At 52.2% G+C, this 15,834-nt stretch overlaps 1 protein-coding gene across 2 annotated transcripts; it reads left to right on the top strand.

Moving 5' to 3' along the window:
- Positions 1-2,638: 2,638 nt before the first annotated feature.
- Positions 2,639-6,566, top strand: HOXA13 (homeobox A13). 2 transcript variants are annotated; one of them, XR_006384145.1, is made up of 3 exons: positions 2,639-3,614; positions 4,333-4,898; positions 6,382-6,566. XR_006384145.1 is itself a non-coding variant. In XM_044244558.1 (2 exons), the coding sequence occupies exons 1-2, from the start codon at positions 2,690-2,692 to the stop codon at positions 4,575-4,577; spliced, it is 1,170 nt and encodes a 389-aa protein (XP_044100493.1). In that variant the 5' UTR covers positions 2,639-2,689; the 3' UTR covers positions 4,578-5,793. The 2 variants fall into 2 exon arrangements, 1 of the variants encoding a protein (XP_044100493.1); XM_044244558.1 differs by lacking the exon at positions 6,382-6,566 and having other exon boundaries at positions 4,333-5,793.
- The last annotated feature ends 9,268 nt before the right edge of the window (positions 6,567-15,834 follow it).

Raw genomic sequence — 15,834 nt, 5'->3', positions numbered from 1 at the left:
GGAGCAAAACCTAATTCGAGATGCAAACCAAAATCTTCCCGCAGCGCCAGTCCCTCCCAGACAAACCTGCTTGTTGCTTCTCAGCAGACAAGATGAAATCTTGTCTCACCATTTTTGGTGAGGAGGGACCCAGTCGACTTTGGCAGTCCGTGGAGCTGGGGCCCTTCCTCTGCATCCAGGGCTCCGTCTCCGGTGAAGTGGGGAGAGGGAGGGAGGAATGTGGAGCTGGCCTTGGCCGCTGTGTGCACCAGCAGCTGCGCCATGGCCAGAGGTGAGCTGGCACAGGCGCCGGCTGGTGGGGGCTCCCAGTGCTGTGTTTTCGTTTTTCTGGGTCTGGCTGGAAAACAGAAGAGGCTCGAAGCCTGGGCCAAGAGAGCAGGGTGGAGGCAGAGAAGAAGAGTCTGTAAACACCGCCCCAAAATCTTTACAAAAGCAAGGGGGAAAAAAACAAAACTGGGTAAACCAAACAGAGCAAGAAAGAGTAATTCCAAAGAAAAAAGAATGAAGAGTGAGAGAAGGAAGGTGAGCAGTGGGCCTTGTGGCAGCTCCCTGAATCTCCCCGCTGGCATGGCAGTTCTCACACCGGCTAGACTGCAACTTTCAACTTGACCTTGGCCTCTAGCCGTGTCTGTCCCGTATGTAAAACAGTCCTCAAGTCCTCAGGAACTGGGGCCTCGAACCCTATCCTGTCTCTTTGTCACTGTGAGTTTTACAATGCCACTTGGAGGAAGGAAGGGGGGCGAACAGGGCCGGAAAGTAACACAAAATTCAAGTCCCTACAGAGGCTAGTTCCTTAGTCTGCAAATGGCCATTCAGGGAGGAGGTAAACTGGAGGCAGATCAATATTTACCCGGAGCTACTAAAAAGGCAGGACGGAAAAGGTACACTGCATACATGTATGATGGGACGGGGTGTCATAGAAGGCTTTATTGGGCAGCACTTAAACATTGGTCCCGGCAAACCCAAGGATCAAGGCAGATAAAAGCTGGAGCCCAGCCTCATTGGTCTGGGCTCTGCAGGAAAACCAGGAGCCTTAGGGAGCAGATCAGGGCAGGGACTAGGGGCTGGGGACATTTGCAACACTCTGAGCTTCTGGCTGAGTCTGCAAGCTGGAATGAGATGGCAAGTCCACACTTCTGATGCCCATCCCAACGCCCTGGGATGAAAGGGAGTCCAGCACTCTCCCCAAACCTGATATTCCTGTAGAATACACCCACTTTCACTTTGAACGTATGTTCCCCTTCTGGACATTTGATCAGCTCACAGCCTCCACAATCAGTAATGGAAGTATGTAACCCCAAAGCAACCCCAAAGTACCCCCAGAATCCCCCACCAAAAAATGATGGCTGTTTGGCTCTTCCACCACCAACACCCCACCGTGTTCTCACGAAAGGGTCTGCATTTTCCAGATACAGAGGAAAGACTTCTCTGGCTGGTTCTTGGACAGAGGAGGACTGGGCACCCTCTCTGCAGGCTGGAGACAATGCTCTCCCCAGTTCTACTTGGGTGGAAGGCATAAATAGTTCCATCAAGCCCCCTTCTCCTGCTCCAAAATGAAGTGAAATGGGGAGTGTCCATGTGCCTGAAGAACGGGCTCCAGCCCAAGATCTATGAAGCCTCATTAGGCCCTAGAAAGGGAGTCCCAATCAGCACCCGGGGCTGTTCCTTTTAAACTTTCAGGACAGGGCAGCCTGGTTGGAGATGCAGGAGTACCAGAGAATATTGCTCACAGATTGCTCCCAAGTCTCTGGAGAAGGAAAAGTTGTTATCAGGGCAGAGTGTGGCACAGTCTCTATACCTAAGTGTGAGCGTCTGATCAGAGTACACTTGAATATGAGTGCGTATGTCAGTGTGGGTGTGAGGGCGTCGTTCTGACACCCTATGGGCCTAAGTGCAAGTGTATGATATTGCCCGCCAGCACTGTAGACAGGAAAGCCGAGAGCGCTCCTAAACACAGTCCAAGCTTTCCAGGGGAACGTCCTGGGACCCATGAGCCAGGCGCATCCGCAAATGCCCCGCCACGATCCCCTGGAGGGAGTCAAATCTTGACGCTCTCGTAGCCGAAAGCGCTAGTGTCCACGCTACGGTCCCACTGCAGAAAGACTCGCGGATACCTGGAAAGAAAACAGCTTCAAAGGCCCCAAGAAACATCCAGCCTGGACTACGCCCCATTTTCATTTCTATCCCATCCCCAGCCGTCCGCCGATTTACCTGACCTACTCCCACTGCTTCAGGTCTCCACGCAACAGCGCGCCGCCGTCCCCTCCCCGCCTAATTCTGTCCTGGGCCCCACTGGGACAGAGGAAGGGAAGAGGGAGCTGCAAGGAGGCCGCCCTTCTTTCCCTACCCCACCCGCCGTCTTCCGCCCCCACTCGCCCGCGTCCCCCGCCTCTCCCCTGGGTGAATGGTTCGCGGCCGCGCGGCGGGCGCTGGCGCTGGCGCTGGGGACGGCGCGGGCGACGGCGGGGACCGCGGGTGCACAGCGCAGAACCGGGGTTGGAGCCGCCCGCTTTGCATACGCCGTGGGCGGAGCGGGGTGGGGGCGGGCCAATGGGCGGCCGCCTGGCGCGACCCCGCGGGGCGCGATCCGCCCCCCTCGCTCGGGCCCCGGCCCCGCGCCGCGCGCTCTTCACTTCTTGGGGGCTTTTTAAAACAGCGCCACTGGGGTCTTCTCCATGCGGCTCGGGCTATGACAGCCTCCGTGCTCCTCCACCCCCGCTGGATCGAGCCCACCGTCATGTTTCTCTACGACAACGGCGGTGGCTTGGTGGCCGACGAACTCAACAAGAACATGGAAGGGGCGGCGGCGGCGGCGGCGGCGGCAGCGGCGGCGGCGGCGGCCGGGGCCGGGGGCGGGGGCTTCCCCCACCCGGCGGCTGCGGCCGCGGGGGGCAACTTCTCGGTGGCAGCGGCGGCCGCAGCGGCCGCGGCGGCCGCAGCTAACCAGTGCCGCAACCTGATGGCGCATCCGGCGCCCCTGGCGCCGGGCGCCGCGGCCGCCTACAACAGCGCGCCCGGGGAGGCGCCCCCGTCGGCCGCAGCCGCCGCCGCTGCCGCCGCCGCCGCCGCCGCCGCCGCCGCGGCTGCGTCGTCCTCGGGAGGGCCCGGCCCCGCGGGCCCAGCGGGCGCCGAGGCCGCCAAGCAGTGCAGTCCCTGCTCGGCGGCGGCGCAGAGCTCGTCGGGGCCCGCGGCGCTGCCCTACGGCTATTTCGGCAGCGGCTACTACCCGTGCGCCCGCATGGGCCCGCACCCCAACGCCATCAAGTCGTGCGCGCAGCCCGCCTCGGCCGCCGCTGCTGCGGCCGCCTTCGCTGACAAGTACATGGATACCGCCGGCCCCGCGGCCGATGAGTTCAGCTCCCGCGCTAAGGAGTTCGCCTTCTACCACCAAGGCTACGCGCCCGGGCCTTACCACCACCATCAGCCCGTGCCTGGCTACCTGGATATGCCGGTGGTGCCCGGCCTGGGGGGCCCCGGCGAGTCGCGCCACGAGCCCCTGGGTCTTCCCATGGAAAGCTACCAGCCCTGGGCGCTGCCCAACGGCTGGAACGGCCAAATGTACTGCCCTAAAGAGCAGGCGCAGCCTCCCCATCTCTGGAAGTCCACTCTGCCCGGTAAATGGCGCCCCCTTCTCAACCCCGGTCCTCCGGCTCTGCTCCAGCTTCTCTGCCGCTCGCTCCCGGGTCACTCTCCTGCCCCTCTGCTCTCCCCCTCTCCCGGCCTGTCCTGGGGGGCGCTGCACCCCTGGGCGCCCGACCGTGGCTGGCTGGCGCGGCCCGCCCTACCCTTGAGTTAGGCTGGCTCCTGGCTCTCCCTGGGAGAGGGATGGCTGGGAAGAAGCTTGTGGGACCCTGGCGGGCTCCCTTTTCTCTCTGCGCCCCGCCCTCCCCAGCCCTTGACATCGACTTAAGGATGGAAAATTGACCTGGAAACTGTTTCCCAAATTGCCCGTATTCGTGCTCTCGAAATGGCTTCACTGTAGAAGCATCAAGTGTTGGGGCTTGGGGTGTGCGGAGAGGAGTCAGGCATAGAAGTGTTGTCCCCTGGCGCTAAGGTGTGGGCCGCTGGGCCAGGAGATCAAGCGAACCCAGCGCGCTGTGCGGACAGGATGGCCCGGTTGGGGTGGTCATTGGAGTCCTAGGCGATTTCGTTTCAGTGCAGAACTAACCACCCTCCCCACCGACCCTCCAGATTGTAGTGGAAAGCTGGATTGTGCAATGCATGGCAAAGGGCAGCTGGGCGCAGCAAGGGGGGTGGCTCAGATTGAGCTGTCGCCTGTGTCCTGGCCTGGGTGTGATCCCTGTGTAACTTGCCTTCTTCCCTATCTTCCAGACGTGGTCTCTCATCCCTCAGATGCCAGCTCCTACAGGCGGGGGAGAAAGAAGCGCGTCCCCTACACCAAGGTGCAATTAAAAGAACTGGAACGGGAATATGCTACAAACAAATTCATTACCAAGGACAAACGGAGGCGGATATCAGCCACAACAAATCTCTCTGAGCGGCAGGTTACAATCTGGTTCCAGAACCGGAGGGTCAAAGAGAAAAAAGTCATCAACAAACTGAAGACCACTAGTTAATGGATTAAAAGTGGAGCAAGAGGGCAACTTGAAGAAATACTTCAGAACTGGTGGCTTTGCCCAGAGAATGAACGTAATTCTTAATAATAATAATTGAAGAATGGGAAAGAGAAAGAGAAAGACACTGGCATTTTGCTTTCCTAAGGGGGATCTCTTTCTCCTTGGTGGAATCTACAACTCTTTTAAAACTTTGCTCTAAGAAAAGGTAAAGACTTCCAGTTCTCCCGCCAACCCCACCAGACCGTTAAATGACAAACTCTAGAGTCAAATGTCAACCCCCAAATATGCAATTTCAGATAAGTTACGCATTTACTGAAACTTGTAAGTATTTATGTGACCATAATATTTCAAGATACTGTGTTATATGGTAATAATCCAAAAGCTGGTTACAAAAGCAAGAGGCTGTTGTAAACATCTGTTTGTCCTTGGGTCGCCATTGCCATCCCCTTTGCATGTTAAGTGACTGCTCAGGTAAATCTTAGTGAAATTCCTACCATCATTATATATTCTGCAAAACATCTTATGTATAGATTTAGAAGGGGAGAGAGAAGAAGGTACTGCAATAATGATCTTGGGCTATTTACAATGAAAAAAAGGAGAGAAGGCTTTTCTGAGGATCATTTGTCTTGATAGTAAATACAACCAGCTGAGCCTTTGAGGCTACAAGGAAACCCCAGGTTGGGAATGCCCTTCTGACAATAATTTTAAATTGCTTAGAACAGCCATATTTTGTGGCATTTAGATTATATTTTTTGCTTGATAGAATTTGCTTTCCAAAGAATTTAATAACTTTAAAAAAATATTTAAAGCCTCAAATGTTTCATAGAATTCACTTTATTAGATCTCCTGAGAGGTCCACCCTGACATGGTGAACCTTGGTTTCAAGAGAATTCATGTTTCATTTAAATTGGTATTTTCAAATATTTACTAAACGTTTTGCTGGAGAGTAATTTTGCTTTTTTTATTTTTTAGAAAACTCAGAACGGATATTCATTCCCCTGAAACATTTAGATGTTTACATTCTATATTTTGAACTATTAAGGGATTAGTATTTTTTCCTTGTTTATTGTGTTATAAGACTACATTAGGAAGTTTAGGGATTCATCTTTACAGCACATTTTTAATCAAGCAGTTATTTCAACCAGCACATTCATTTTGTTCACATTCACTATAAAATGCTATCTTGTAAATAAAGACATTCAGCACACTGTGAAAATGTATTTGTGCACCTGCTTTTCAAACATTTCTACTAAAAATAATAATGAAAAAGAACCTTAGACCTGTAGATAGTGATATAGAAGTATTAATTATGGTAATTAAATAGTCACTGCCATTAAAATCTGAAGGAAATACTCGTTATTTTCCAAGCTAAACGTGCACTGCACAGAAAGAAAAGGAGCGGGGTTTGTCCTGTACAAACCAAGGACCATTCTTTTCTGTTACTATTCAGCCTTTTTTTTGTTGTTGTTACTACAAATTTTTTAAGCAAAAGGAGAAATCCCTCATAACTAAAATCCTAAAAATTTGGATAAGTGCTTCAGGAGAGTTAAAGTGTTAAGCATTCTGAAAAGGAGAAAGAAGAAAGGAGGAAGAGATAGTATAAATTTCCAGGCTCACTGTGGAAAATGAAAACCAGTTGTTGAGTATCAGTGATGCCCAGGCTGTAGTATTTTAAAATCTGTTGTTGGGTCTGCATGTGTCTGAAAGGGCAGGTTTTGATATTTGTTGAAATGACAGGACTAGGAAAGGCCTTAAACCTTGACCTTGACGAAAAAAGACAATTTGTGACCTTGACTTTTGACAGCTCATGAATTGGCCTCGGCTGGATTAGTAGATCAAGGGCGCCACCTCGCGTTGACAAGCTTCCTTGTAATTCTTCAGCTTCAAGGGACTCAAAAGGTCTTACCTCCTTGACTCCTTGTTTTAGAGATTTAGTACTCATTTCTTTGGCTCCAGATGGAACAAATTTGAATATATGTAAGTTATACATGTGCCTGTATATATGTGAATATATATTATATATGTGTATACATGTATACATTTGCATATCGGTGCTCGTGTGTGCTTGTATATATATTTGTAGAATCTGTACAGATACAGTATCACTAATTACCGATGATCCAAGATGTTGTAATTTAAGGTGATTTCTAGAGTTGAGGTACAAAATGTACTTTCCATGATGAAGTTTTGCTCCTTTTCTTTAATGGCCAAGTATGATTTGTCTTCACAATGATTGCTCTGCATCAGATTTCTGCAGATCTGCTTTAAAGCTGTACATTTTTGTTAGAGTCTAAAAGGTGTTCTTAAATAACCATTCTTTCCTGGCCCTCACCCTCCAAGGTGGTCTACCATCCTAATTAGAGCTATGGGGGAGTCTATACTATACGGCAAATAAAAAGTTTCAGATGCCTTACTAACTCTAGAGTTCTAGAGTTACATTTCAGAAATTCAAAGAAACTCACCTCTTAAGAGGTCAGTATGGAGAGCTTAAAGATCTCATATCTACAACATGACCGTAATATGGATGCAGGAGAGTTATCCTGGATAGCTCAGAGCTGGATGGTGTGTGCAATCTTATACCGGAGCTTGTGAAGCTGCTGTTCGATTTGTGGAAGAAACAGATACATTTAATATTAACAATCACCATCAAAACTATGGTAAACTGTATCTACTACTTACTATCCCCCAACAACAACACATCAAGTGCTGCGTTTAGAGTCATGAATAATACATATGTATGTTTCATAGTTAATATACACAGTGGGTGATGTGTTTTGTTAAATTCATGCTATATGTATATATAGATATATCTATAGATATAGTCTATCTATATAGATAGATAGATAGACTATATATATGTGTGTGTGTGTTGGTGGAACCAGGAGCCTTAGGATGCAGACATTTTGAGATGAGGTTAATTTTATCTTTATGTCAGAGGAAAATAATTGTGAGTCAAAAAACCGTATTTAGCATTTTATGGGAAAAAATATCGGTTGGTTAGAAACCTGGCTGATGGAAACCTCCCAACCTGAAGACTTAGAGCTTCTTTATAGGTGGAGAATTATAGAATCTCTAAAGCTGTCTCAGAATCAGCATGGTCTTGCAAACATACATATGGAATGGGATTGTGAAGTGCAATCCAGGTTTGCTGTCCTGAAAGTGGATTTTCACTCTACTTGTGGAAACAAATGAAAATAATTCTTCAGATCAAGCTCCCTACATCGTGTGCCCCAGCACTCACTCCCTTTCTAAATGAGCTGCCATCGAGCCAAAGTAACCGCTTTCTCCCCCAAATGTTTAAAGTGGTGGAAAATCTCCCTGAAAACTGGATCATACTGTGTGTTTGCGGAACAGCTCCAAAGGGGACTCCTTTGTTGACGGGGGATATTTTTCTTTAGATGTAAGAAATATTCTGAGCCTCAGGCCTAGGAAGGAGGCCAACAGCAGCTCTGCAGCCGGAATACCGCCCCTTCCACAATCCATCGCAGGAACTCTGGGTAAAGTAGTAGTTTTCTTTTATTTTTTTTCTCTCTCTTCGGTTTTTGAAACTAATGACAGAAGATATGTCAGGGTTTGTGTTTTTGTCTTTCCCTGTTCTGAATGGGTTGTTAATGATGTCCGTCTTACCTCACTCCCCTCTTCTTTAATATTCCCATGGATGTACCCTATAACCTGAAGCAAACATGGTTTATGGTGGCTCCCTAATGCCCAAATAGTAATTAGCCTAAACCTTTAGAAAAGAAGACATCCAGGAGGATTCCACATAAGAATAATGACATGGGACACCAGGATAGTGTTGTGGAATAGCTGATTCAAAATTTATTTTTTCCTAAAAGGGAAACCTTTTCTGAACGACACATTGTAAATATGGAAATAGCATTTTCATCTTTAAATTTGCAAAGATTTTTAATCCTGTAATGGTCTACCATTTGAAAAATTGTAAACGTGAGACTTAAAAAAAAAACCCACTTTCCCCATATGCTCTTAATTCTGTCAAATTTATTAAGGTATTTGAAGTGGATGATTGTAAAATGTCACTTTGCATTTAACTACTATTTATACCTGATGCAGAACTGAAGCCATCCGTTTAAACTGTTAAAAAAAAAACAAAACAAAGAAGCAGTAATTTTTAAAGAAGAGGGAAGGAAAATTATTCTTTTTTAAAAACTCAACCTAATTGAAGTGTTTTCTTAAAAATTCACGAGACAGTGAAATTCAGCGGGGGTGATACGTATGTGTGCGGGTAGTTAATGACACAGATTTCACCGTATAATGTGCGTGCAGATCACACCCTGCTGCGTGTGTTTGGAGGGTTCGGTGAAGATGCGGCGTCTCGCTCCCTCTCTACGAATTCCCTCCCGAGTTTCGAAGCGGAGGCGAACGCTGTCCGGGACTGCTAAAGCCCAGACCTGGTGGGTTCAGAGGCGCCCTTCCGGATTTGCGGACCTCTAGGCGAGAGACGCTAGGGGCTCCCTGATTTATGCGCATTCCTTTAAAGTTGATCGAATGCTTGTCAGCAGCCCAAGACCTGGAGAATCAGAGAAATGTGCAGCGAGTAGCCCACATCCCATTTTTCATAAGCAGTGATGTAGCTAGCGTTCTCCAAGCGGCCTGGGGAGATTTATGCCTAGGTTTTAGGACCCGCCGGCAATAATGAAGTTTTCAGCTGCTAGGCCGCCGGGCAAATAAGAGCCGGCCTCGTTCTTGATGAAAACACCCACTTTCTGAGGGGCTGCTGCAACGGTCGCACGTCCACCCCGCGCCGCCGAATGCCTGCGAGGTGTTCGCTCTTTTTAATCAGATTTTTGAAGGGAAGAGACAAGACGCTGGCACGGGAAAATCCCTCCACGGAAGCCGCTAAGGCCTTGTCACGGCCGATGTCCCTTCTCCCCGGCTCCGTCGCGCCGCGGAAGGCCCGACCCAGCCGCCAGAACGCATTCCGGCCGCCTCTCCGGGACGCTCGAGCCTTCGCGGGCGGCGGGGCGCGGCGCGGGGCTCGCCCGCGTGCGGGGCGGTGGAGCCGCCGGAGAGGCGCCGCCGCAAGTCGCGCCCCGGGGCAGAGGCGACGCTCAAAATCCTCCCGGCTTCTAAATGAACCCTCTCCTCAAAATGGAGGCTCAAACCGAACAGAGCCGGCCTTGCGCCGCAGGCTTGTGTGTCCGAGGAGGCGCGCAGGGGCGCGTCGGGCCGAGGTCAAGGCGCCGGACCCGCAGGCCCGCGCCAGGCGGACCCCGGAGGGCCCGGCCGGGCACCCGCGCCGGGGAGTCGCCCCGCAGCTGCAGGCTGACGTCACGGGCGCCCGAAAGCGGGCCTTCGCGGGCCGCTCGAGGCGTTATTTGATGAGAACAAGCCGATTCAAGCGAGTGTTTTGTGCGGGTGCCCGCTTCTCCGCCCCGCCCCGCCCTCCCCGAGAGAATAATCGGGTATTTAATCTCTCCCGGTCTTAATTCTTGGCAGCGTGGAAGGTGGTTTGCACGGGAAATAAAACTTGACAGGAGCATTTTCTCTAAAAGGGGTTCTGAGACGGGCTGAAAAGAAACCGTGTTTTTCTCTACCAAATACTTCCGCTTCCTAAACCCCGGGCCGAGGGGTGGGGTGACATCCGAGGGAGCCGAGAGCGAGCTGGGCGCGCATGACCACGCGGTGGACCCGAATCCGGGCGCTCCGGGCAGCCCCGAGTCTCCGCCTGGGCCTGGGCCGGGAAGCAGCCTCGGGCCTCGCTGCGCCCAGCGCCTCTGCGGCTCGGCCCTGCCATAGGCCCGGCGCTGCCAGGAACCAGCCCCCAAGACCCCGCTCCCGGGAAGCTGGCACCGGCGGGGGCCCGGCTGGCACCCAAAGTAGTACCCTGGCATGGACTAAGGGTGGCTGGGGTCAAAAGAGAGAAGGAGGCGCTGGGGAGGGCCTCGGACCGCTTGGCTTTAGCTCTGAGCCTTTTAGCCCAGGGGAGTTGGGGACCAGAGCTCGCAAAAGGAGGTGGTGAGCGCACTGCTGGGGGCTTTGTTTCGGCTGCAGGTCTGCAGATACTGCACGAAATGGAGGGGGCAGTGGGGGTGAGCGGCGCAGCATGCGTGGGTTGTTCGGGCTGCTATTGGGTGGGAGAAGCTGGAGACCGCAGAATCCCCCCTCCCGGCAGCTCAGAGAGGGCCCTCCCCTCGCACCACAAAGGTCAAGTCCTCGGCACCATGGCCGCCTCCACGGTCAGGGCCGCGGCAGACGCGGAAAGGCGCAGGACCCACACTTGGCCGGCTGCAAGCAGGTTCTGACAGCCCGGGCTCTTGGACTGGAGGCTGGGTTCTTTTCCTGGCTTCCAACTCCGTCGCTCCCAGGCCGACTGAAAAGGAGTTCCCGAAGCCAGGGTTGGCCCAGGCTATGTCCCCGTCGAGTCCTGGAAGAGCGAGTCCAGGAGACTTCAGAGCCGGTGGAGGCCTAACCCCAGCGAGAGGCAGCGCCTGCAAGCTCAGGAGAGCGGATGTGGCTGGATCCGAGTTCTGGGCTCCGACAGAAACACGGACCCGCAGGGCCTGTGGGCCAGCAGGGCCAGGAATAGGATAGCGGTGCAAGGACCCTGCTGGGAACCTCTCTTAAGGTCCTTGAGTCCAGGTCGCTCCTTCAAGTGCAGGCTGATGCTTTGTGCACTTTGATGCTCTTCTTCTCCTGCCTAAAATCTGGGCCAAGAAGTGAGGTGCATTCTGCTAAAGGTAAAAATCCCTGACTCCAGGGTCCCCCTAAACCCACTCACTGTGTTCTGGCCGGGTGGGAGCCCCTGCCCTCTGCCCACAGCTTGCCTGTAGCAGGTCCCACATCAGGCCCCCTGATAAACAGATAGCTTATACGGGATCTGCCCTGAGCTTATTGTTCCAGGTGAATCAAACCCTGCAAAGGATTTCCTCTTTTTTTCACAGAAGACAGAAAAGCTGGGCTTTAACCCAGCCGCACAGATGGAGCAGGACCTTGAGGGGACACTAGCTGGAGGAATTGTGCATAGATAGGTACCATCACAGAACTGTCTGGAAAGGCCTGTAGGGGAGACCCCTAGGGCAGGGTTGCACCAGGCATGGGCTCACTCTTCAAGTCTGGAATGTGAGCCAGGGATTGCCTCCCTCAGGGTAGAAACAGAGGAGCCTGGGGAGCTGCCTGAGGAGACAGCTGGAGCTTGGGGCATGGAGGCTTCCTGTGAGGCACAGCTGAGGGCTAGGGCTGCCTTCTGGTTGGGCCGCCTCTTTTGTCCTCTTTATTACAGATATCCTTGGCTGCAGAAACCCGTTTCGGCCGAAGTTTCAAGGAGAATGGAAAGCAGACACTGAGAGCCAGGGCTTTGTCCTTCAAAGTTTCCCCTACTTCATTTGTTCCCATTTGATAAGGGAGGGGCGGGATTTTTTTTATATATATATATAATGAATCTACTAGAAATAAAAATAGCTCTTCTCAAAGGAAGTAACTCTCTCCCATCAGTTTGGGACCTACTAAACTAAATATAACCAGATCGCTTGCGTGTTTGAAACCCTCAACTGAACCCTATGCCCCACTCTTCCGTGGTCAGGGGGAGGACGTGGACTTCTTCAGATGTTTAGGGGCCTTGGAGAATTGAATCTGTGAATCAGATGAGAACCAACCATAAGGTCAAGTTCAAGGCATTACCTGTTCTTGTGCTATAGGGAAGGGTAAAGGAGCTGGTAGACAGGAGGGTGCCTCACCAAGCCAAGGGGACAATAAGTTAACCACTGCCTCCACCTAGTATTAAAGAGAGGGTCTTCTCATATCTCATCGTAGCCTCTGTGCCACCTCTGGACAGTGCCTGGAAATGTGATAGATTGGCCATGATCTGCCAGTAGACTGTTCCCTGAGAACAAATACTGGGAGATGTCTTGGACTTTCACGAACAGCCCATTACCCAGAACGACCATGGAGGAAGACACACCTCCAGACACTGCCCACCTGGACAGAGACAGCTCCCAAACAGAAGCCTGGCCTCCATCCCTACAAAAGACTCAGTGGCTGTTTTACCCTGGGCCGCCAGTTGCCTTTTGCACCTGTGTGCAATATGGTCACTGGGGTTGAAATAGTCTTCTGCGGCGCTTTCTAGAAATAGGTGTGACATTTAGGGACCGAGGTAGCTAGGGGCTCCAACAAGAAAAGGCAAAAGAAAAAAAAAAAATGGGGCCCTAAGTGATCCACAGATAAATGACTGTAGATCTTTCCAAGTGAGTTTTGGTTTGTCCAGTGAGCCTGATTCCTCAGAGGCTGGCTGCCATCCAGGAGCTAGGTCCCAAGAAGAGAAGAAGGGAGTACTGGAGAAAGAGAAAAAGGACATGGTAGAGCCTTGGAATGGAGTGTTCAGAAGAGTGAGGTAAGAGATCTAGTTCAGATCCCTGGAGGAGGTCTAAACTGGCTGGGGGCAGGGGTGGGATGGGGTGGGTGGGTCAGACCCTAACAGTCCTCTTTGTCTGTGCATGTACTGGGTGCCCTCCAGTGGCACCTCCGTTCTTGCTCAGCCTAGGAGGGATATCAGAAAAGGCAGAATGCTGCAGAAGGGGAAACTCTGCTGGAAAGAAGAGGATGGGGAGAGAGGTGAGCAGGAGCTGCCGGGAGACAGGATCAGCTAAGGAGGGAATGAGGTGAGCTGGCAACCTGGGGTTGGCACTCACACTATTGACTACAAGCAGACCAGTCAAGGGGCTGCAAGGGCAGGTATTGGGGGCCTCAGGTTCTCAGATTTGGGGGTTAACAGACCAGTCCCAGCACCCAAGCTGGCACCTAGGAGAAAAGAGGGCAGCCCAGCAGCGGTGCCACTTGGGGTCGGGAACCCCAGAGTCTGGAGTTGCTCCCTGCCCACTGCTCTGTTCCCTCTTGGAGTGAGCAGGTGTTAAGCTGCCTATCAAGTGACAGTCCTTTCAGCTCCTGCCCCTCGAATGACTGGGCTGGAAACGCCCCCAGCATGACAACCCCCCAGTGAAAAAGGCTCATGGTGCCCTGGTGTGCACTGACCACACCACGGCTACCCAGTCTGGGCTCTGCCAGCAGGCACCCTTAGGCTACAAAAACAAGTGGAGGCAGCAGTGCTGGGCAGAGGCACCTGGACACAATTTATTCCAGTATCTTGCCTGGGAAGGTGGGTGGAGCTCAGGACACAGGAATCATCCCCACCAGGGCGCACTCAGCCCCAGCGAGGAGAATCCAGGAGGTACTGCCGAACCCCTCAACCCCCCCGCCCCCCATTTAGGGCCAAATCAAACGGAGCCTTGCAAAGGCTTGGTCTGCTTTGCTGAGCAAATCGCCTCGTTAGCCGTTTCCGCTTGACAAGGCTGGCGCGGGAGCGAGCCTTCTCCTCTCCGGGTGGCCATCTCCAAACGCTGCTTGGGGAGCGAAAGGGCCCGGCCCTGCGAGGGCTGCCTAGACCTTGAAGTTTGGAAAAACAACAAGAAGAGATTGAAAAGGCTCCCTCCCTTCTCCGCAGACACACACGCACCGTCAGGCCGCCGCCACTTCCTGCCTTTGTTTTTCTTCCTCCAAAACATTTTTGGCCTTTTGCATTAGCTGCCGTGGGGTTTTGGGTTGAGGATAAAAGGAAATACATGCTGAAGACTGTTTTCTGGAGATGGCCTCGCGCTGTGGAGCTCCTGAGAAAGAACAGTTCACGGACAACCAGCCTCCAGGGCCAATGTCATAGCCTTGCCCACCCGATCTCCTCAAGAAATGCAACTCGGACTTGGCTTTCCAGGGTGGGCTTAGCACCCGTCAGGTCTTCCCCTGAGCCGGGTGGGCTCCCTCGGGCTGTTGAGTCTCCTGCAAAGCGGAAGAGTTGGTTAGGCTCAGAGCAAAGTCAAAAGTGAGGAGCTGCACCTCTACGCCCCCGGCATCCCCAGATTTGGTCTGATTCTCGGATCTGCGGACCCCCCCCCCAACTACCCGCCCACTACCCCATGCAAACATTCACTCTGCCAGGATGTTCCAGGCAAGAGGGGCAGGAGCGGGCAAAGCTGGGAACAGTGCAAAGACTTGGGGATCCGAGCCCCCACTCCTGTCTTTGCTGGGGAAGTAAAAGCATTCGACACTCCAGGCGTTTCTCTTCTCCTGGCATCAAAAAAGCCTTTCCCTTCTTCCATCCTCACTGCAACACCCCCACATGCCTTCTACCAGACTGCGTGTCCCCCCTGGCACCCCGCTTTGGTACAGCCTTCTGAAATGCCCGGCCGACCGCATTGAGAGAGCCTTCCTCCACCCTAGCCTTTCCTCGGAAATTTGCCTTTGTCTCCTGCAGACACCCATGGGATCCAGACCTGCTGGCACCCTCTCCACTTGGCTATCAAGGACCTGGGAGGCATTGATCATGCAGAACAGCATATATCCCATACTGACCTTTCTGCCAGGAACCCCTCTTCCTGGGACCAAGGGGGAAAACGATCTAATTAGGAGAGTGGCTGCGTGCCGCTGGGGGAGGCGGCCTGGCGTCCCCCGCTGGCGGGCCACGGCAGCCAGTCTGCTCAGCGACAAGCTGAAGTTGACTGCCAAAACTGCTATAAAACCCCAGGTCTGTCTAGAACTGTTTTCGGTTCTCCTAGACGCCCCCGGGTTCAATTATAGTCTTAAAAGCCCTAATACAAGTGCAAGAATTTGTTTGCCTTCACCCAGGGGCGGGGCAAGCCCCGAAATGGTGGCGCCTTTGTTATGACAAAGTCACTGAAACCCCTCAAGCATTCCTTTTGTTCGAGGGTCGGGGTGGCGGGGACTGGGTGGGCTGCTGGGAGATAGTTTGGGAAAGCCAAAATCAAGCCAGGGAACAGCTCAGATAGTACTGTTCACAAACCTCTCCTTCTCCCTTGTATATTCTGTCTCCAAGAAAGAGATGCTGTGGAGAAATAAATATTTTGCCTTGTTGGTCACTGCTGGAAATCGAAGTTTTTTCGCTGCAGGGCAATCCCGTAACTGTGATTCCCAGCTTTAGGAGGTCGCAGGCTGCCCTTCCCCAACAACCTTCCTTCCCACCAGACCTTCTCACTCACACCGCTGCTGCCCTCTGTAGAAGCCACGGTGGACAAATATGTCCAGCTGAAGATGCACAAATAATTTCAAATTCAACTCTCGGGGATTAAAGGGGATGAAAGTTCTTGCAGCAAATCCTGAATAAAGAGTTCATTAAACCAATGTACCCGAGTAGTTTGATTTGTGATAAGCAACCCTTGTAAAGGAAGGGGGTAGAAGCCACATAAACATTAATGCTAATAAATTAGTTTACTCCACTGCAGAGTAATTACTTGAT

This window comes from Neovison vison, chromosome 4 (assembly GCF_020171115.1).
Source record: "Neovison vison isolate M4711 chromosome 4, ASM_NN_V1, whole genome shotgun sequence".
Lineage (NCBI taxonomy): Eukaryota > Metazoa > Chordata > Mammalia > Carnivora > Mustelidae > Neogale > Neogale vison.
This window is presented reverse-complemented; position numbering and strand designations above follow the sequence as displayed.

Coding starts and splice junctions, on each gene's coding strand:
- HOXA13 (XM_044244558.1), top strand. CDS start 2,690: ATGACAGCCTCCGTGCTCCTCCACCCCCGCTGGATCGAGCCCACCGTC. Junction 3,615..4,332: donor CTGGAAGTCCACTCTGCCCG/GTAAATGGCGCC, acceptor CCTATCTTCCAG/ACGTGGTCTCTCATCCCTCA.